The sequence below is a fragment of the Geotrypetes seraphini genome, chromosome 5, assembly GCF_902459505.1.
Source record: "Geotrypetes seraphini chromosome 5, aGeoSer1.1, whole genome shotgun sequence".
NCBI lineage: Eukaryota > Metazoa > Chordata > Amphibia > Gymnophiona > Dermophiidae > Geotrypetes > Geotrypetes seraphini.
In genome coordinates, this window is record NC_047088.1 from 174,551,632 (window position 1) to 174,574,931 (window position 23,300).

At 41.6% G+C, this 23,300-nt stretch overlaps 1 protein-coding gene across 3 annotated transcripts in view; it reads left to right on the plus strand.

Moving 5' to 3' along the window:
- The window catches only part of SF3B1 (splicing factor 3b subunit 1), a 236,498-nt gene that overhangs the window by 168,057 nt on the left and 45,141 nt on the right, over positions 1–23,300 (plus strand). For all 3 annotated transcript variants that reach the window (XM_033947227.1, XM_033947229.1, XM_033947228.1), the window contains 5 exons: positions 5,507–5,777; positions 19,874–20,019; positions 20,317–20,463; positions 20,624–20,749; positions 20,974–21,195. In XM_033947227.1, the coding sequence (XP_033803118.1) occupies positions 5,507–5,777; positions 19,874–20,019; positions 20,317–20,463; positions 20,624–20,749; positions 20,974–21,195 (912 nt within the window). The remainder of the gene's footprint in view (positions 1–5,506; positions 5,778–19,873; positions 20,020–20,316; positions 20,464–20,623; positions 20,750–20,973; positions 21,196–23,300) is intronic.

The window sequence follows — 23,300 nt, forward strand, 5'->3', positions numbered from 1 at the left end:
ACATTTGGAGCATTGAGATTGGACATCAGATTGATGCATCTCAATGGCCACTAATTTGGTCTTGGAGAATGGGATGTACAGTATCAGCATCTATGAGGCAGACTTGGTTCTTTTTATTGCATAGAGCTTTTTGGACCCCTACACGTTTGCAAAAATTAGATAGTTCTAAGTCAAATAAATGCTGGCACTGTAATCTAAAACCAGGGACATTAGATCATTTATTATATCATTGTCCCTATATTAAAACTTTTTGGAACTCAATTTGGCCACAAATTAACAAATTAATGGAAAATCATATTGCAATATCATATGATACAATTTTATTTGGAATGATGATGAGAAAAAAAAGTCAAATTTCACCAGAAAATAATAAGCTTTTATTAATTATGACAGGGGTTGCCATTCAACATATAACTAACAACTGGAAAAATTACAACAACCTAAATTATACATTTTGGTGGAACACAATATGTCATATTTTTAAAATGGAAAGAACAATTGCAATACAAAGGGGGACATATACAAAATTTATAAAAATATGGGGGCCATTGACAAAATACTGTAATGAATAAATAATAGAATACTTTTTCTTCTTTTCTTCTTTTAGAGATTTTTATTTATGACACACATATAGGGGGGATAAGGAAAATAATTTATACATAATATATTATAATAAATGATACAAAATGTAACGAATGAATAAAAGGTAATAAAAGGGTGGGGGGAGGGAAATGGGATAAAATTTGTTTAGATTATATGGTATTAGATATAAAAAAGTTATTCAATATGTATCAATTGTATTCTAATATATTGTATACTTTTTATATAAAATTTGAAAATTAAAATATTATATTAAAGTAAGGAAAGGGAGGGGGGAGGGTGAGGGGGAAAATCAAATTCAGATATATAATGTATTAGATATAAAAGTGAAAAAATGCATTTATCAATTGTAATTTATTATTATGTACACTTTATGAAAAATTAGAAAATAAAAAATAATGGAAAAAAAAAAATAAAGTTTTTGCTACGCCAAAAAAAAAAAAAAAAAAAAAAAAAGTTGAAAGTCGTGGTTAAGGTTTTGGTACGTTTCCCTTTCTCGATGTCTAGTTTAAAGTTTATCATATTGTGATCGCTCGTCCCAAGCGGGACCGTGACTTCTACTTCTTTTGTCTGACCAGTAATGCCATTTAGGACCAAGTCCAGGGTGGCGTCTCCTCTCGTCGGCTCTCCCACCATTTGTTCTAGGAAGCAGACCCCTATCATTTCCAGGAACTTAGTCTCCTTACCACAGTTTGAGGTTCCCAGGTTCCAGTCAATCCCCGGGAAGTTGAAGTCTCCCATGATTATTACATTTCCTGTCTTACATCCTAGTTTGATTTCCTCTATCATTTCCGAGTCTGTCTCCTCCGTCTGTCCTGGGGGGCGATAGTAAAGGCCAATTTTTGTGTCTGCACCGTTGCGTCTAGGAATCTTGATCCAGAGGGACTCCAGCTTCTCTTTCCCCTCTGTCTTTACCTCTCTGACAGATTCTATTCCTTCCTGAACATATAGGGCAATACCTCCCCCTTTCTGCCCTGTTCTATCCCTTCGGTATAGCTTGTATCCGTGTAGTATTGTATCCCATTCATTTTTAACATTCTAGAGACCAGGGCCATTTCATTGGCACTAGCAGCTTTCCAGTTGTTGCTGGAGGGCAAAGTGGTAAGGGTTCTTTCTGACAATGCCACGGCGGTGGATTACATCAATCATTGGAGAGGGGGGGGGGGTTTGACCAAGGATCATCTGGTAGCGCAGGAAGTGGCACTGCTCATGGAGTGGATGGAAGCTCACCTTTTTGGACACCTCAGCTTCCCACATAGCGGGAGTGGACAATATCCAGGCTGATTTCCTCAGCTGTCATGTTCTGGATCCTGGCATGTGGTGCCTCGGGATGGAGGCTTTCGATCTGATAGTTGGCGAGTGGAGTTGGCTGATTATGAACCTCATGGCCATGAGGTTAAACTCCAAGGTGCAGAGGTTCTTCAGTTGGCAACAAGATTGTCAGACTGAGGGGTTGGATGCTTTGATGCAGAATTGGCCAATGAACCAATTGTCTGTCTTTCTTCCTTGACCACTAGTGGGCAGAGTTCTTTGCATTGTGTGGCACACAGGCCTTGTGATCCTGTTGGATCCAGATTGACCCAGGTGCCTTTGGTACGCGGATCTGGTTCATGTGCGCATGACACTCCCTTTCCTCTGCCCTTCTCAATCGATCTGCTGATTCAGGGTAGGGTTCCTTTCCTATGTTCGATCCAGGTTCCTTTTGTCTTATGGCTTGGCTCTTGAAAGGAACTGCCTAAGCAAGAAGGATTATTCAGATAAAGTGGTCTCTATCTTTTGAAATCTCGGCATTTTTTGACATCTAGGGTTTGTGCACATTTGCCACCTCTTCAAAGATTGGTGTTCTGCTTGGGCGTTCGTTCCCCTGTGTGCATCCCTGCTGCACTTCTTGGAGTTTTGCAAGATGGTCTGGAGCGTGGCCTTGTCTGGTCCTCCTTGAGGGTTCCAGGAGATGTCCTTTTCATTCTTTAAAGGTCCTTTGAAGATCCTTTAAAGGTCATTGGTTGTCATCTCTTCCTGATATGATCCGTTTTTTGAGGGTGATGAAACTGATTCGACCTCTAGTTCGCCCTTCGGTTCCAGCTTGGGATCTCAATCTGGTGCTTTCAGTGTTAGTTTGTCCTCCATTTTAGCTCCTTGGCTCCTACACTCTGAAGGACCTTACTTTGAAGACCTGTTTTTCTTGTGGCTATTTCCTCAGCTTGTGTGTGTCTGTGAGTTACAAGCCTTTTCTTGTCGTGCTCCCTTCTTGGAGTTTTTAAAGGAACATGTGGTGCTGTGGCCTATTACTTCCTTTCTTCCTAAGGTCGTTTCCCCTTTTCTTATGAATCAAGACTTGCCCTTCCGGTTTTGGATAGTTGGGAGGGTACTTTGGAGCAGAGACAGTTGCACAAGTTGGATATCTGCAGAGTCCTCCGCACTTATGTGAAATGGACTCAGGAGTTTAGGCGGTCAGATCGTCTCTTTATTCTCCTGGCGGGCAATCGTAAGAGGGGGAGGTGCCTCTAAGGCTTCGATTACACGCTGGATCAAAAGAGGCTATCAGACTGGTATACCTTCTTCAGAAGAAATCAGTTCCAGAGTTTCTCAAAGCTTATTCTACTCAGGGTCAGGCGGCTTCTTGGGCTGAGTCTTCTCTTGTGCCTCCGGTGGATATCTGTAAGACTGAGTTTTGGTCTTCTATGCATTCTTTTGTTCGCCATTACTGTGTGGTTCAGGTGCGTCAGGATGCAGTGTTCGATAAGTGTGTTCTGGTGTCGGCCCTTTGGAGTTCCCATTCCTGATGGGTACTGATTTGGTACATCCCATCAGTGAAGGCTGTACATGTCTGGAGAGGTTGATAAAGAAGGAGAAACTAGGTTCTTACCTGCTAATTTTCTTTCTTTTAGACTCTCCAGGCCAGTACAGCACCCCACCATGTCTGTTGTCATTTGTTATTGCGGGTCTTTTTGCATGAAGATTTTACTTTTTCTGCAGGTTCTAGTATTTTTCTAGGGCTGGGGAGATCAAAGAAGAGGGCTATGGCTCGGCTGGCGAGCTGTGGGAGCATTTTGCTACAAGGGCCTGTTCTATGCATTTTCCAACAGCATTCCTGTATATTAGTTGATACTCCTGTTAGGAGTGTTGTTGCTGTTTTCTAGTTGGTTCTTAGTTCTGCTTGGCTATTCAACAGACTCTTAGATAGCTGTTCCTCCCACTATTAAGTACTATACAAAAGTTTGATCCCAGTCTCCACCTGTTGGTCATGGTGGTCATCAGTGAAGGCTGTACTGGTCTGGAGATTCTAAAAGAAAGAAAATTTTTCATTGAGATTGAGTCATGTGTTATGTATTAAGATGCCTAGGATATATAAAGACAATAGAATATTAGTAGATACAAGGAAAACCATAAAATGGGAGAATAATTTAACACCTATTCCAGTACATAAATCAACTTATCAGACCTTGTGGCTGAACTCCAAGATTCAAATTGGCGGATTTAAGGTAATCTGGAAGTATTGGATGAAGGCAGGTATACAGACTTTGGATGATGTTATTTCTGATGGTAAGCTGCTTGATTTTTCACAATTGCAACGCAAATTTGATCTTTTTTTAAAAAAAAATTCTTCATTTTTAAGCTTTCATCAAGTGTACAAAATTTATATTAACAATATTAATTAGACCACTTGAACATCTTATCGGTATACTTTATAAACATAAAATCAACCCTCCCCCCACCCTCCCTCTAAGCCCATTATTAATTATAAGATCATAAACCCTCCAATAGAAACCCTCCCCCTCCCAAATTTGATCTTAATAAATCACAAAACTATAGATGGTTGCAGTTGAAGCAGCAATAAAGAAAAAGGTTAACCAACACTTACAAGATCCACAAAAAGTTAACCATTCCGGAGAAAGGATAAATTTAAAGAAGGAAAGAGTCTCAGAATTGCCACTCCATGGATCATAATGATATCATCCAATTTAGGAATTGTGGCTGGAGTATCTTTCATAGACCCAAAACCTTCATATAATCAAAATGTGTATTTACAACACTTAATCAGAAATATTATAAGTTATATACTCCGTAAAAAGTTTTTGTTTGTTTTTGTATATTTTTTTCAATAAATATGAGAACTTAGTTGTGCAAATTAGAGACATCTAAGATCTTTATATGAATGCTGTATCTTTATGGTTAAGTAAAGCACAATGTTCAACAATGACTTCTGAGCTTCTATCGCTTTTCAAATTAGACTTATGTTCATACATGCGTGTCTTGAGATCCCTGGTGGTCATACCAACATAAAGCAATTTACAGGGACAAATAATGATATAAATAATAAAAGTTGTCCTGCAATTTGTAAAAAAGTTTAGTTTGTATTCAAAATTATCAGATGGATTAACAAAGGTCTTAGCTTGTATCGTAATATCACAGATACTGCATGACAAGCATTTAAAATTACCCTTGACAGTGTTTCTAGTAGTTGGTATCTTCGGCATTGATGGACATAAAATTTATTTGAGGTTTGAATTTCTTGAAAAAGCTACCTAAATTCTCTTGTGGTCAAACAATGGATGAAGTTTCACAATGTCCATCAATTGCAGTGTGCTGTTTAAAGAACTTGTATAAGATATTAATGTAAGTTTTAAAAATGAATAAAGTATATATATATTGTTAAGCATCAAGTTTTTCACACTATCAGTACAGTATCTAAAAATTTCAGCTGGATATGTTTTCTCCAATCATAGTTCTTTATTTGATATACTGCCTATAAATTTGCTTATATAATAATCTAGTTATAATCATAACACACAGAAACAAGTCAGCTTTTGCAATCAGATATTAAACTTGACATAAAGGAATTCTGTGATTGCTCTGTTTAACCCTTTGTTAATAATATAATTTTGTGTTTCTGTTTCTGCTTTAGGCAGCTGGCTTGGCTACAATGATTTCCACCATGCGACCTGATATTGATAACATGGATGAATATGTCCGTAACACAACTGCTCGAGCCTTTGCTGTTGTTGCTTCTGCTTTGGGCATTCCTTCCCTTTTACCTTTCTTGAAAGCTGTATGTAAAAGCAAAAAGTCTTGGCAGGCTAGACATACTGGCATCAAGATTGTACAGCAAATAGCTATTCTTATGGGCTGCGCTATCTTGCCGCATCTTAGAAGTTTAGTGGAAATTATTGAACATGGTAAGTTTTTATTGGTGTTTGGATATAGTGTATTTCTCTATGGCATAGAATTGTTTAGAAATCCAGTTACTGTATTTTTCGCTCCATAAGACGCACCCACCTGTAGAGGAGGAAATACCAAGAAAAAAAAATTCTGAACCAAATGGTGTGACCTGTTCTCCCTCTGGTGGTCTAGTAGTAGGCTGGGACAGGGCACATCTAGTGGTGGGCACATCTAGTGGCAGCCAGCCAGCCAACCCAACCCCAAGCCGGTCAGTCCCAAGCCAGACAGCCAGCCCCAAGGCAACCAGCCAGCCCACTCCCTAGCCAGCCAGCCAGCCAGCTCCCAGCCAGCACCAAGCCAGCCAGCCATTCTCATGGCAGCCAACCAACCAGCCCCCAGCCAATCCCAAGCCAGCCAGCCAGCCCCAAGGCAACCAGTCAACCCACCCCAAACTAGCCAGCCAGCCCCCAGCCAGCCCAAAGGCAGGTAGGCACCCCCCCGTACCTTTTTTGCCATCCCGGCAGTCCAGCGCGCTCTCCACACTTCTGCCTTGGCTCCCTTGCTCTCTTCTGGCAGTGTCAGCGGCACAGCGGTGCATGAGGCAGGTGCGCGCTTTTTGCGTGCCTGCATGGTCCCGCACTGCACTCCGAATGGCTGTCTGTCAGTTCTCGTCCTGCGAGAACTGACAGGCAGCCATTAGGAGTGCAGGGAGGGAACAAGCAGGCACGCAAAAAGCACACGTCTGCTTCGTGTGCCGCTGACGCTGCCAGAAGAGAGCAGGGGAACCAAGGCAGGAGCACGGAAAGTGCGCTGGACCGCCAGGATAGCAAAAAGAGATATGGGTTTTGGTTGGGGTTGTGTTTTGTATTTGGTTGTTTTCTGGTGTTTTTTTTTTTACATTCGCTCCTTAAGACACACTTATTTCCACTCCCTTTTTGGTGGTGGAAAAAGTGCATCTTATGGAGCGAAAAATACAGTAACTGTTGAATATTGTGATGGCTTCTCAAACTTTAATTGCCTGTTAAGATTTAAGACCACTACTGGGCATGAGTAATGAAATCATACCACCCCACTATATACAGCCTTACACTGGTTGCCAGTGGCACTGAGATTCCTTTTTAAAATTCTTGTTAATGAGTTTTTAGAATTTTGAATGTGTTGGGCTCATATTTAGCTCAGTTGGATATGCAGTATTTTCATTCCCTTGCATAAAGATAAAACCATAATTGTCATTTAATTTGATAGTTAAAGAGATAATATCCATAATCTACTCATATTTAGAATATTTTTTTCTTGTGGCCCCCTTCCCTTTGGAATGACTTTCCTTTGGTGGTTGGGTTCCAGTTATTTAGAAAAAAATAGGGCTCAATATTCAAAAAGAGCTGAATTCCTAAATTTGTGCCCTATTTTCAGCCAAATTTATGAGCAAAATTGTTTAGTTGAAAATTAGATGCTTACATTAAGCTTGTTTAGGCCTGCTATTCATTTTGCCAAAATGTATGAGCATAATGCTGAAAATCAGTGCTAAGCTCCTAACCACCTCAACCCCCCCCCCACACACACACACACAGTAAATCCAGCCCTGTTGCTACCCACTTATGCTCCTAAATTTTAGGCATTTAATGAAATTTTCAGTATAAAGTTAATGCACTCATCCCTAGTAAATTTTCAGAGATGCTAATTTATAAGCATAACTCTCAGGAGCATAAATCCTTTGAATATCAAGTCCTTGGCTATTTTCTCAAATTTCATAATATCCTCACCAAATAAGTCCAGAATGTGTGAATTATACACATTGATCAGCAAATAGAAACTGAGAACTGTTGTGAGCTCTACCATATTAGGCCACTATTATCTCTCTGTGTCTAGCAGATAGTGACAATCATACCATGCAGATTCTTGTCTGGCCTAGTGAGAGAGCTCTTGGACCAGCTGGAGAGCTGGTAGCTGGTTGAGCAAGGGGTCTTAGAATCTGTGACCATAGTTCCAGCTTCAGAGGAATCTTTCAAGCCCCTTCCTCCTCTTCTTACTTCTCTTCACTGCTAGTGTCTTCTGTGTTGTCCTTACCTTCTCTACCACATTTTTTTTTTTTTTTTTTTTTTAAAGTCCTGAGGAACTGGAAAGGAAGTGTCCTCTAGCACAGGTAAACCAGTTTTAGCTTGTGGGGAGAGATACCACTATTAGTAACTACTCAAGGAGTTCAGCCTAGGTCTTTCGTCCATGTTGGGAATAGTGCAAATGGCAGACCTTATTCCTAGGATCAAAATACAAAAAGTTTGCTAAAGTTCCCAAGTGGAGTAGAAGGCAGTTATTAAACAACAAAAGCCTCAAACATTCATCATTTTGGATTATAACCACAAAGATTGGAACCTTCAGAAATGGAGCTTGTTTTTTTTAATTGTAGCAACTACAGTTGTGAATGAAAGTAATGTCTTTGGAGCTATATTTCTAGTTGTTGTCCTTTTGTGGTAGGGTTAAGTTTAGTATTTTGCTACACTGGGTTTTTCTAGTACAGTCTTTTCTCTGAGTGGAGTTTTTTACTGTGCTATTTTTCCCAATTTAAAGAAGAAGCCAGTGATAAAAACAGATCTCTATGGATTTAGAGCAGTTTTGGTCCTGCAAGTTGGAGACTGATAATGAATGTTTGAGGCTTCTGTTTAATGACAGGCATTTAATAACTGCCTTCCATACCACTTGGGAACTGTTCCCATTTTGATTTTGGTATAGTATTTGTTGAAGCATTTGATAGAAAAAGTCTGTATTCCTGTCAGGTCTATAAGTAGAATCTTCCCCAGAGCAGATAAAGTACTGATAGTCACTTCACTAGTTCAAGTCAATGCTGTTTTAGTTGCTGTGGGCCACTAAATTACTCTGATCATGGGGAGCGCCCTTCTGCAGTCCAGAGTGCTATACTAAGGTGATATTTATCTATAGAGGATAGAGTTCACTGCCAGCTATGAAAAGCTACATTTTCGGTGGAGGAAGTGACGTCGAGCTCCTGCATGGCTGCTTAATCTGAGAGCTCTGTCGGGGCCGAAGAGAAAATAGAGCATTACAGCCTTTCATTGCACAGTTTTGAAGACTCAAGGGGTCCTTTTCCTCTTCCCCAAATGGCAGCAAAGAAAAAGTTGGATAAATTCCACTTTCCAGCAGGGGATGCAGATCGGCCAGAGGGGCTGGTGGAGGGCCGTTGACGAACGCTAGAAAAAAAAAAATGGTGCCAGTGCCATCGGAATCTGAAGATGAAGAAATTATTATCAAAACCCCAGATGAGACTGAAATCACACCGCTAATTTTACGGTCTTGGTTTCAGGACCTTAAAAATGAAATAATTAGAGTTCGTAAAGATTTGAAAGACACCATGGCAGAAATACAATTGGAGGTCGTGGAATTAGGAGGACGGGTGGCGGCAACAGAGGAGCACATTTCAGACCTTGCACGGGATGTTATAAAGGCAAGGGCTGCTCAGGATCAGATGGACACCACGCTGCAAGCTTTACAGCTGCAGGTAGTGGATCTAGAAAACTGATCCTGTCGCTGCAATTTAAGATTTAAGGGTGTGTCAGATAATGAAGAATATAAAGACTGTGCAACCCTAGTACAGGACATTTGTGCAGCATTGTTATCAGAATCGGGGAATTCACCTTCAGAGAAGATTGTTCTGGTCTGGGCGCACCGCAGTTTGGGACCAGCGCATAGTTCCGAACCTAAAGATATCATAGCTTGCTTTGCAAACTTTGGTCTTAAAGAAACGATTTTGCAAGCTGCCCTTCGCAAGTGGAATAACATTGGAGTGGGAATATTTCAAGACTTGTCCTGGGCTACCCTACAGAAGCGTCAGAATTTCAGGGAAGTAACACAGGTGCTTCGTTCACAGGGCCATAGATTTAGATGGCTTTTCCCGTTTAGAGTGTGGATAACCATCAATGGAAAATTTAGAAAAGTTCAGGAAGTGGATGAGGCCTGGGCCGTATTGAAGGAACTGGGCTGTAAAAATATGCCTGACATTTTGGGACCGATGCATAAGGTGGCAGAAAAGAGAACCTAGGGGTTATGGACAACAGTTACTCGGTTCAGCACCAAACAAATGCGAGTTAATACCTGACTTGTTTCGTTGATGGATCCTTGGTTTGCGCTCTTTTTGATTTGGACTGTGAGTTACCATCTTTATGGAGGTCTTGATAACCGTGACTCTTACGGGTGGACACTTCCTTGAACTTGTAGTAGAGAGTATTATTCTTGTTTAGAATGCCATAAGTGCTCTTTTGGGTTTTGTACTGCTGTTTAGGGGGGAGAGGGGGGAGGGATTGTGTCCTGAGCCATAATTGAAAGGAAGTTTAAGGGGTGAGGGGGGAATTCTGGGTGGATTGGAAAGGCTTAAATTTGGGGATTTTGGTGGCCTTCGGGAAGATGGGGACTTCACTTCTTTTCTCTGACTGACCAGAGGGCGGCCCAGTCAGATATTGCAGGGGGGGTCGGGGGGGAGGGGAGGGGGGATTTAAGTGGAAGGGTGCTGAATACTGGAGAAGGCGGGAGGGGGGTTAGTGGGGGAGCTAGACACCTTTTGATAGAGGGTATCTTGGAATGTTAATGATTTAAATAATCCAGGGAAGAGGGGTATTGTTTTTAGGGATTTACAGAGGTTACGTTGGGATATTTGTCTTTTACAGGAAACTCATTTAAGACCACGAGATGAGCGACTGTTACACTCGCCCCAGTTTGATATGGTTTGGGTTCATCAGGCTAATAGTCCCCAGCGGGTAGGGGGCTTGGCTATTTTGATGCGTAAAGGGTTGGGGGCAGTAGTAGATCAGGTGTATAGGGATATTGAGGGCCATTGCATGGCAATTCAAGGACGAATACAGGGGAATCTGTTTACAGTTATAAATGTATATGGTTCTAATTCTTCCCAAGCTGCATTTTATAAAGGACTGACTGAAGGGTTGAGTGAGTTTGTTAAGGGGGCGGTTTTCTTGGGGGCGGATTTTAATGTATGTCCTGATGTAAAGTTGGACCATTCTAGAGGGGGGCGCCATGAGGGAGGGAGACATAGCAAAGCTCTTTTGAGGTTGATGCAAATACTAGGATTGGTAGATTGTTGGAGACTTCTCCATGGTTCCATTAAAAATTATACTCATTATTCCCATTCTACTCATACGTACACTAGAATTGATGGATTGTGAGCTCACAGGAATTTGTGGGGGGAAATACAAAGGGCAGAGATAGGAATGATGTAAATCTCTGATCACGCTCCTGTTTGGATCTTTTGCACGGAGCTTCGGGTGGCTAAGAGTAATCAATTTTGGCGCCTTAATGAATCACTCTTGGGGGATCCTATAGTATTGCATGAGGTACGGGACACGATTATAGTGTACTTAAATGACAATGGAGAGGTGGGGGATGGGATGCTTTAAAGGCAGTCATACGGGGAGTTTTTGTTAAATGGGAAGCTCGCAAGAAGAGGGATAGGGTGCAACGCTCTCTTGGGCTCTGAGAGAGGATAGTGCAGTTGGAGTGCCAGCACAAATTAACACCAACTCCAACCATATATGAGCTTTTGAAACGGGCTAGACTGGACCTGCATCAGCTTCAATTGGAAGAAGTGGAATTTCGGAAAGCTCAATTAAAACAGGCCATATTTGAGAATGGAAATAGATCTAGTGCTATGCTAGCCTGATTCTTGCGAGCTCGGAGGGTACATAATACAGTGAAGGGGGTGAAAACTAGAAGCAGGGACCACTGTTTATACTGATAAAGGGATAAGAGAGGCATTTGTGGATTTTTTTCTTCCGTTTATACCATGGGGATCCCCTGGGTTCTTTTGGAACTATTGAGGCATTTTTGGATAAACTAGATCTACCTAAATTATCACCATCTGTTGGCCCGCCCAGTTACGGAGGAAGAGGTGCATGATGTTATTAAAGGATGAAGGGGGGTAAGTCTCCTGGGATAGATGGTCTTTCTAATATTTTTTATAAACGGTTTGGTGACTGATTATGCCCTTTATTAGTACGTGTTTGTAATGGGGTGAGGGAAGGGAAGCCCTTGCCGAGATCTATGGGGGAACGGGTATTTCGTTGTTATTAAAGCCGGGTAAAGATCCATAGCATTGTGTTTCTTACCGGACCATCTCGTTGCTAAATGTAGATACTAAGATTATTGCAAAGGTGCTGGCAACAAGATTGGGTCGGGTTTTACCAGAGTTGATCCATATAGATCAATCCGGCTTTGTTCAGCGACGTCAAGTGAGAGATAACATATGTTGAACGTTGCATTTGATGTGGGGGGCTCAGACCTTTCAAAGTCCTATGGTCCTGCTATCTATAGATGCAGAGAAAGCTTTTGACAAAGTACGCTGGGAGTTTCTCTGGTCCATGCTTGACAGGATGGGGTTGGGTGGGGGGTTTGGACAGTGGATTAAAAGTTTCTATATGGAACCATGTGCATGCCTCCGTATTTATGGGTTTTATACTCATTTCTTTAATATTCAAAGTGGAACGCGACAGGGGTGTCCATTGTCACCCTTGTTGTTTGCTTTATATTTGAAGCCGTTAGCGTGTTATATTAGGGACCAGGCAGCTATTAAGGGATTGCATATGGGTGGCCGTGAACATAACAATTCTTTGTTTGCCGATGACATTCTTTAATATGTTCGTGACCCGTGTTCTTCGTTTCCAGTATTAGTGGAAGTGTTTCAAGAGTTTCACCAAGTCTCGGGATTTACTATTAACTGGGATAAATCTGAGTTTTGGGGGGGTCTCTATAACGGATGTTGTTGCACAGAGATTGGTGACAGATTACTTATTTAAAAGAGCACAGAATTGTATTAGATACTTGGGCATACAGCTTCCGAGGATTTATCGAGATTATATGAACGTAACTATGCGAGGATAGTGCGGCAGGTTTGAGCAGATTTACAATATTGGCAGGGGTTATGGCTCTCCTGGTGGGGACGTATTGCTGTGATTAAAATGAATATCTTACCAAGGTTATTATTTATATTTCAAACACTGCCATTGGCGGTCCCCAGAGGAGTCTTGCAGGCGTTATATAGAGAATTTTGTTTGTTTATTTGGCGAGGTAAAACACCATGGATTGAGCAATCGGTGCTCTGGGCAGCCCGAGAGGAGGGTGGTCAAGCTGTCCCAAATCTCCACTGGTACTATTTGGCTGCGCAGCTTCGTTTGGTGCTAGATTGGGTTATAGCAGAGTTTAAGCCCGGGGTCCAAATTGAACAGAATTATGTCTCATCTGGCTTGTTGAAGCATTGGATGTGGACCTCTTATACTGAGGTGGATAGATTACGAGGGGTGACAAATCCTTTTTTTGGTCATTTAGTGCGAATATGGGGGAAATTTTGTCATAGTGAGGGGCGCGATAAGTGATTGTCTACGCTGGAGAGCTGCAATTTTTGGTGGGGAGGAGAGAGGGTATATTACTTTTAGGGATATACTTCAAGGGGGGACAATACCTACTTTTGATGAGTTGATTAGAAGGGATGAGAGGTTTCGGGATGATTTTTTTTGATATATGCAAATACGTCATTTTATGATTACAGTGGGGTGGGGAAAAGGGCAGTTTTTAGAGGGGGAATGTCTAGAAAACTTATGGGGATTATTGGGTAAGGTTCCCCGTCCCATTTCTGTACTATATAGATATTTGCGGGGGTCAGCAGGTAGTTCACTTCTCTTTTCGGGAACATTGGGAATCTGACTTACATAACAGGATTCAGACTGATGAGTGGGTAAGGATTTGTGAGGAGGTGCAAAAGGCATCTTCCTGTGTCTTAATTCAGGAAAATTCTTATAAGGTTTTAACTAGATGGTATTACACTCCAGATAGGGTGCACCTTATGTACCCGCAGGTTCCTGATGTATGTTGGCGCTGTGGGAGAGTATCTGGTTCTTTTTATCATATCTGGTGGGACCGCCCGATAATCCAGGCCTTTTGGCGGTTGGTCACAACTGAACTAACACAGTGGACGCAGGAGCCGGTCCTGCTTTTGCCAAAAGACTGCTTGTTGGGGACCCAAAATTTGAGAACATGGCCCTGGCAGACTAAATTGGTGCGTATAAGTCTTGAAAGTGCTAAATGCCTCATTGCATTGTATTGGAAACGCTCTGCACCTACAAAGGAGAAATGGGTACTTTAAGTGTCATAAATTGGCCCAGTTGGAACGTTTGGCAGCTAAGAATCTAGGATTTTTTGATCTTCAACAGCATATGTGGCAGAAAGTATTTCAGTGCCTTTAAGTGTTCTTGAAGTGGGGAGGGAGAGAGGGAATTTGGGGGAAATTCTCTGCAGGAGCTGCGGAGGGGTCCTCCTATGGTGTAAATTTGTGTTTAGAGAGGGGAGATGGGGGGGGGAGTTGGGGTTTGAAAAGTGTGGTTTGGGAGAAGGGGATGGAGGTGGTGTTTTATATGATGGAGTTATTGTGATGTTTAGTTGAAATGTCAGGAGGGGTTCAACAAGTTTACCTTCCATGTTGTTCTTTAGTGCTTACTTTAGAAACATAGAAATAGATGGCAGATAAGGGCCACGGCCCATCTAGTCTGCCCACCCCAATGACCCTCCCCTACCTTTCTCTGTGACTAGATCATAGAAACATAGAAATAGACGGCAGATAAGGGCCACGGCCCATCCAGTCTGCCCACCTTAATGACCCACCCCTACCTTTCTCTGTGAAGAGAACCCACGTGACGATCCCATTTTGTCTTAAAATCGGTCACGCTGCTGGCCTCAATCACCTGAAGTGGAAGACCATTCCAGCGATCTACCACTCTCTCGGTGAAAAAGTATTTTCTGGTGTCACCGTGCAGCTTCCCTCCCCTGATTTTCCACGAATGCCCTCTTGTAGCCGTGGGACCTTTGAAAAAGAAGATATCTTCTTCCACCTTGATGCAGCCCGTGAGATATTTGAACGTCTCGATCATGTCTCCCCTCTCTCTGCGTTCCTCGAGTGAGTATAGCCGCAACTTATCCAGCCGTTCCTCGTACGGGAGGTCCTTGAGTCCTGAGACCATCCGGGTGGCCATTCGCTGGACCGACTCCAGTCTCAGCACATCTTTGCGGTAATGAGGCCTCCAGAATTGTACACAGTATTCCAGATGGGGTCTCACCATGGATCTATACAATGGCATAATGACTTCAGGCTTATGATTGACGAAACCCCTACGTATACACCCTATGATTTGTCTAACCTTAGATGAAGCCTGCTCCACTTGATTGGCAGTCTTCATGTCTTCACTGATGATCACCCCTAAGTCCCGTTCTGCTACAGTCCTTGCTAGGATCTCGCCATTAAGGGTGTAACTTCTGCATGGGTTTTGGCTGCCAAGGTGCATGACCTTGCATTTTTTGGCATTGAAACCTAGTTGCCAGATCCTAGACCAGCGCTCCAATAGGAGTAGGTCGTGCGTCATATTGTCGGATATTGAGTTTTTGACCGTTGCACTCCTTTCTACTACATTGCATAGTTTGGCGTCATCTGCGAATAACGTTATTTTACCTCGAAGCCCTTCTGCTAAGTCTCTTATAAAGATATTGAACAGGATCGGGCCCAAGACCGATCCCTGCGGCACTCCACTGATCACCTCTGTCATTTCAGAGGGGGTGCCATTCACCACCACCCGCTGAAGCCTGCCTCCAAGCCAGTTCTCAACTCATTTTGTCAAAGTGTCACCCAATCCTATAGAACTCATTTTGTTCAACAGCCTGCGGTGTGGTACGCTATCGAAAGCTTTGCTGAAGTCTAAGTATACGATGTCCAGGGGCTCCCCAACATCCAGCTTCCTCGTCACCCAGTCAAAGAAGCTGATCAGGTTGGATTGGCAGGATCTCCCCATAGTAAATCCATCCATGTTGATGACCATCCGGGTGGCCATTCTCTGGACCGACTCCAGTCTCAGCACATCCTTACGGTAATGCGGCCTCCAGAATTGCACACAGTATTCCAGGTGGGGCCTCACCATGGATCTATACAATGGCATAATGACTTCAGGCTTACGGCTGACGAAACTCCTGCGTATGCAACCTATGATTTGCCTTGCCTTGGATGAAGCTTGCTCCACTTGATTGGCAGTCTTCATGTTCTCACTGACGATCACTCCTAAGTCTCGTTCTGCTTCAGTTCTTGTTAGGATCTCGCCATTAAGGGATCTTGCATTAAGTCTTGCATGGATTTTGGCTGCCCAGGTGCATGACTTTGCATTTTTTGGCATTGAAGCTGAGTTGGACAGACACTGCCATGGGTGTTTTTCTGGTACAGTTTTCTAATCAATATTTAAAAAGAAAAGCTACATTTTTCACACAGAAGGAATGGCAGCCATTTTAGTGTTTGACTCCCAGATTTTTCAGATGAAGCCAGTTCTGCAAAAAGACCACACACTACCAGGAGCGCTGGGATTCTCAGTCAGTTGCCTCAGGCGTACATTCAGAGCTGGTAGATCAATTTGGACAAAAGCTGTTTGTTTTGGTCCGTTTTGAAGAGGGGGGAGTACCCATTAGGTCAGGGGTGTCCAATGTCGGTCCTCGAGGGCCGCAATCTAGTCGGGTTTTCAGGATTTCCCCAATGAATATGCATTGAAAGCAGTGCATGCAAATAGATCTCATGCATATTCATTGGGGAAATCCTGAAAACCCGACTGGATTGCGGCCCTCGAGGACCGACATTGGACACCCCTGCATTAGGTGAAGGAATGACTCTATGGTATTTCACCTTTTCTACAGGAAGGAGTTGCCTTTAGTCATTCTAAGGATTATATAGGTACTGAATATTTCTGATACTCTAGTTTAAGAAGATTTCTCTTCAGGGGATCCCACTTTGGATGATCATATGAAACATAGCTTGTATGTACAGATTAAGGTCTGTCTATCTGATCTCAGCTGAGAGGGATACTCCTGAAGAGTCATGGCTAAACATTACCCTTTGTTTCTATGGTCCAAAAAAATCAAATGTATTTTAAACCACTTATATCCTAAGTAGCTTACATTGGATAGTAAGCAGTCACTCTTAAGTATTTTCCCTATCTGTGCCCAAAGTGAATGCTTTAGTCTCAGTGGTTACTAAGAAAATTACCATTCCTATAGAGCACGGCTCTGTATATACAGGACAGGAATCAAAGGCATTAATAAAGCAGGCATTTGAGGTTCTTGCTTTGGCTCTCTTAGGCTATCTGTAGTGGTTATATCTCTAGGGCTTGTCCTCTTTGGGTTTGGCTAGATCAAGGAGTAGCTGTAGAGGGAGCAAAATTTCCTGAGGAACCTGCCTAGCTAGAGGCAAGTTTAGCTTACGAGGGTCAGTTGAAATGTTTCTGGATGCTGAAGGAAAAAATGAGGAAGGCAGAGGACGCTGAAGGGAAATGGGGATTGGGGAAGACAGAGTGGGGAGAAGATGCTGAAGGGAAAAAATGAAGAAGGCAGAGTGGGCAGAAGACACTGAAAGGAAATGGGGATTGGGGAAGGCAGTGTGGGGAGAAGACGCTGAAGGGAAATGGGGAACAGAGAGTGGGGAGAAGACGCTGGAAGGGGAGAAGACAGAGATGCCAGACTATGGGGGCAGCAGAGGGAAGAAGATGGGTGCCAGACTAATTGGGGAGGTAAAGGGAGAAGCACAGTAATAGAGCAAGTGGAAGATGCTGAGAGAAGACAGACAGTGGATGGAAGGAATTGAATTAGAAGATGAGGAAAGCAGAAACCAGACAACAAAGGTAGAAAATAAAATTCTATTTATTTATTAATTTTTTTGCTTTAGGATAAAGTAGTATATTAGTTGTGTTGATAAAAATTTATAAACAAAGCCCTGCCAGCTGAACATCTCCTCTAGTTCAACAGCCAGAACTTTGATTTATAAGGAAGGAATAAGCTAAATATTGCACTGCTGAGGCTTGTATGGATGCTGCGGGGATAGAAGTTGCGGGGACAGTGGTTGCAGGGATGGGGACGGAGTGGGGACAGTTATTGTGGGGATGGGGCGGTGACGGGGACAAATTTTTTCCCATATCATTCTCTGTCAGGTACTTCAAGGGTGCTCTGAGGTTGTGGCACCCCGATTCCTCTGCCCTGTTTGTCCTGTAATCTGAACATAATGTAGGGAAGGGCTCCATTTGAGCCCTTGCAGGATGCCACCCTAATAGACTTGACTATCAAGACAGTGTTTCTGGTGGCCATCACTTCTGCAAAGTGTGTCTCCGAACTGCAAGTCTCGTCAAGAAGGGACCCTTAACCTGCAAATCACAGAGGCCGGGATTTCCTTGAGGACCATTCCCTCTTTTATGCCAAAGGTGATCTTGGCGTTTCACATGCGCACTCCTGCGGCCACGGACCTACATCTCACAGATCAGAGATCACGGAAGCACGCAGGTATAAGTGCGCATGCGCGGCTAGGGTTTTATTATATAGGATTTTTATTTTGCTCTGTTTATTTGCATAACCATAATTTATGATGTTTCATGGTACACTGGGTTATAAATGATAAATTCAACAGCCGGAATTATAGTGTGTTTACAGTTCTTTAAATAAAAGAATTCAGTCGAAAAGTATCATGTTCATATTGGGATTTGAATAAGGCTTTTAAATAAAACACTACTATCCATGTATACTTTCCTTCTGTCACAAAAGTGTTCTAAAATGCAGATGTAGAACTTTTCAAATCCTATATTGTGGTGATACTTTTCTGACCAAATTATTGTATTTTACTGAAAATTATTATTATTATTTTTTTTTTAAATTCTTTATTCATTCTTCCATCTTACAACAAGTGCACAATACTACATCATATTAACTTTTACATATCACTTGATATTCATACAATTATGATTTTACATATGTGAATTTATTCCCCCCATCCACACTTCCCATAAGTAATTTAATTCAAAATATCATTTATATATTATATTTCAATCTATTAATCAGACATTTAAAAGAACTATTTACCCTCCCCCCTCGCCCTACATGTAACTGTACTTTCATTAGGAAAATGATGTCTATTCATTGCAATAATTTGTTAATGGCCCCCAAATCTTTTTAAAATTATTATAATTCCCTTTTTGTATGGCAATTGATCTTTCCATTTTATAAATATGACATAATGAATTCCACCAAAATGTGTAGCTAAGCCTATTGTAATTTTTCCAAATGTTGGTAATATGTTGTATGGCGACTCCTGTCATAATTAATAAAAGCTTGTTGTTATTTGATTAAATTTGACTTTTTGCTCTCAATGACATCCCAAACAGAATTGTATCATATGATAAAGCAACATGGTTTTCTAGTAAACAATTAATTTGAGACCAAATTGATTTCCAAAAAACCATGATACAGGGACAATAAAATATTAAATGATCCAAAGTCCCTGTTTCCAGATTACAATGCCAGCATCTATTAGACCTAGAGCTATCTAACTTTTGTAATCTAACAGGGGTCCAAAAAGCTCAATGTAACAAACATACATTCACCAAATCCAGGGTATTATTTCCCATGCTCATTCTTACATGTACCCATCTTCCTAAGGGATCAGAATTTATCAATTGATAATTAGCAGTATTCTTTTTATTTATTAATATGGCAACCCCAGCTTTTTTAACAATAGGTGCAAAAAAAACCTTTATTTTACCCAACCCCCTTCCAATTTTTGTGATTCTACCATTGATAAGTGGGTCTCCTGTATGAAATATAGATCTGCATTTTGCTGCTTCAGAAAAGTAAGCATTTTTTTCTTTTTTATTTGATGGTTAAGGCCATTAACATTTAGTGAAAAAAGTTTTAACTTCCATAATATAATTTGTTATCTAAGTAATCAGATATAATTATCTTAAAATGATTAGACACAATTTCCAATATTTTAAAATTTTCCACATAAAATTCTCCTATCCCCAATAATTCCTCCACCCCCCATGCACTCTCCCCATCCCTTTATTAATAATGTTAACTTGGTGAAACACATTTTACTGAAAAATTATTTTTTTTTAACTTTATAAATGAGTCTGAAAATATTGCTCTGTTTGGTTTTATTCATTACTGGGCCTCAGTCAGTAACTGTTTTAGGAGTTGTGTGTTCTCCAGATGACTCAGTTCAGCAAACCTTTACTAAATCAGAGTCCATTAATGTTTACAGGTCTAGTAGATGAACAGCAGAAAGTCCGCACTATTAGTGCTTTGGCTATTGCTGCTTTGGCTGAAGCAGCTACACCTTATGGGATTGAATCCTTTGATTCTGTTTTAAAACCCCTTTGGAAGGGTATCCGTCAACACAGAGGCAAGGTATGTTTATTTTTTTTTTCCAAAGTCTTTATTCATTTTTCATTTTACATCAAGTACACAATATTACATCAATTGTACTTATACACATCACTTGAATTTCTTTCAGTTATCTTAAATACATGTAATTTATTCCCTCCCCACCTACCCTTCCCACAAATATTTAAACATACCTTAAAAAAAACATAGCTTTCAAAAAAAGGCAAGGTATGTTTAAGAATTAAAATGTTTCTACTTGGGTTTTCTCTCTATCAGTGTTTATTGCTGCTTTGCTACAGATACAATTTATTTTTGTAACAGGGTCTGGCTGCCTTTTTGAAAGCTATTGGTTATCTTATTCCACTTATGGATGCTGAGTATGCAAACTACTATACTCGAGAAGTGATGTTGATTCTTATCAGAGAATTCCAGTCTCCTGATGAAGAAATGAAAAAGATTGTGCTAAAGGCAAGTTTCCTTTTCTCTGTTTTTCATAGCTCTCAGCTGTAGCAATGATCTTCCTTCTTGTCTTGTCTGGATTTCATGTTTGTTTTGCGTTGGATGGGAAGTGGGTTATTAACTTAAACATTATTGAAGCTAATTATTTTAGTATGTTTGTTTCATTTAGGTGGTTAAGCAGTGTTGTGGCACAGATGGTGTGGAAGCAAACTACATAAAAACAGAAATTCTTCCACCTTTCTTCAAACACTTTTGGCAGCACAGGATGGCATTAGATAGAAGGAACTACAGACAGGTAGGTGTCAACAGTCATTTGGTTTTCCCAGGGCTAGTTCATTTTGCTGGCTATTGAGCTTACCTTATTTAAGGATTAAATGTTGCAAGATCTCTCTAATTTAGGTAGCAAAATCGCTCAAGTATGATTTCAGACCATATCGCTTATTATTTTTTTAATAAACAATATTTTTTTAATGTAACCCTTTTAATTAAAGCTATTTTCCTGCTTTTATTTTCCTTCAGTTGGTCGATACCACTGTTGAGCTTGCAAACAAAGTGGGTGCAGCAGAAATTATTTCCAGGATTGTGGATGATTTGAAAGATGAGGCTGAACAGTACAGAAAAATGGTGATGGAAACAATTGAGAAGATAATGGGTAACTTAGGAGCAGCTGACATAGACCACAAGCTGGAAGAGCAGCTTATTGATGGCATTCTGTATGCTTTTCAGGAACAGACTACAGAGGTATGAACTGAATAACCAAACTCTTTGTGTTAAGGAAATAGGTTACTCCTCTACTTAAATGAATTAGGGACTTTGCCCTTAGCTAAAATGTAAACAACTGTATCACATGTTAAATTAGTAAAAAATCATAACACACGTAAGCATATAGGGCTAGATTCACTAACCTGTCCGAATCGGAACAATCCATTTCCAATTCGAGCAGGTCCAACAAATTCACTAACTGTAAAATATGCAGATGAGGACGTTATTCCGATTCCCCCATCTGCCTGCGCAGACCGTCCAAGCTGCGATTTTTTTTTTTAACTTTAAACTTTTGCGAGCCCATGGGTTTAACCCGCTTTGGGTTAAAACCACGGGCTTACACAGGCAGTTGGGGCAGGCATGTTCGGGGCCCGACTCTCCTGCTCCTATGTGGGGGCGGCGGCAGCTGCTTCCCTTCAGTGTGAGCCCGCAGGTTTAAAACTGGCACTGCACCACGGCGTGCAGCCCCGCTTTAAAACCACAGGCTTGCACTGCGGGGAACGTAACAGAGAACAGGAGAGTCAGGGTGAGCAGGAGAGATCGGGACGGGCAGGCAGGAAGGCACGTTCGGGGCAAGCAGGCAGGCGTGTTTGGGGCTGCAGGAGATGGGGCTGACAGCAGGGCGGCAGAAGCAGGGCAGTCACAAAGGGCTTCAGCGACTTGTCCTCAGCAGTTGTTTTTTGTGAGCCCATTCGGATAGAAAAAAAGTTTAGTGAATCGTGTCCCTGCCTACTTTGCATGCAGTTCCCCTCATTTGCATGTGTGCACTGGAATCGGATTGCTACGCAGGTTAGTGAATACTGCAGGAGGGAAATCTGGTTGCAAAGGGCTCGCATACCGATCGGTACATGATCGGTTTGCTTAGTGAATTTAGCCCACAGTTCTTCTGCTAACTAGCTATTGATAGTGATGGTGTTACATTGCATCTATATAAATACAGTTTTAGCAAATCTCACCTTCTGTTAATTATGTTAATCCCCTCCCCCCCAAAATCAGGAAAAAGCAGAATCCCAGCGAGAGAGAGGCTGTTCAGCCCATTCTCATATTTTCTTAGTTTTATTTTCCCTACTTTCCTCAATCATTTAAATTTCTTAACGTAGTTTTTTTCCCAGAAGATAGATAATTCCATTTCATTTAGATTGAGATTAGTTTGCTGCCTTATTGTTTGTTTCCTTGGCATCCTTAGTTCAGAACCTGTGGGCTATAGGGAGCTCTGCCCTGTAGTGGCACTGTGCAGTCTGTAGCTCTTCAGTATTTCTGTCTTAGCAAGTTAAGGCAGGCAGCAGTGCAGTTCTTGGAGTAGAATTTAACTCCTGAACTGATTGGAGGACTGAGTCTCGGTGCAGCTGGTTAAGCCTAACATTAATTATAGGGGTGGTGGGGGGAAGAAGCATTTTGGCATTTTACTCTATTGAGCTAAGGAGACATCTCAGAAGTCCAAGATTCCTCCTGCTACCAGCCCACCCTCCCATGCCTGAATACCTTTGTGGAAAAAATTCAGAATCGAAGATAAATATTTAACCTTCTCACCTTCATTTGGTCTAACAGAAGCCTCTTTTTCTTAGTGTCCTTCCAGACTGTCCCAGAGAAAAATGATTGGTTATGCACGCCTACTAGCAGGTGGAGACTGAGAATTCTGATTCTCCAGAGACAAGCAGGGAACATGCAGGCACACTTGCTGGTGAAGTCCCTGACTGAGCCTGCGTGCTGGTGCTCTCCCCTAGAATCAGTAGATTTGGTTTTCTACCTAGCATGTGCGGACTACCTTGCCTCTGGGACTCTGCCTCTCAATTGTCAGTTTTTTCTTTGACCGGGATCCTAGCACATTACAGCTCTCCCCTTCTCCTTGCCTCTCATAAATTGTTAAATAATTTAACTAGATACTGAGAATTTTCTTCACTAAATCGTTTACTTTAGTATTCTTTTTCTACCCCCCAAAAAAAGATAGAAAACGAACTAGGACTTTTTTCCTCAACTCTGGTGTAAAAAAAAAAAAAGAGAGAAGAGAACCACCAACCATTACATTACATTAGTGATTTCTATTCCGCCAGTGCCTTGCGGTTCAAAGCGGATTACATTAAAGT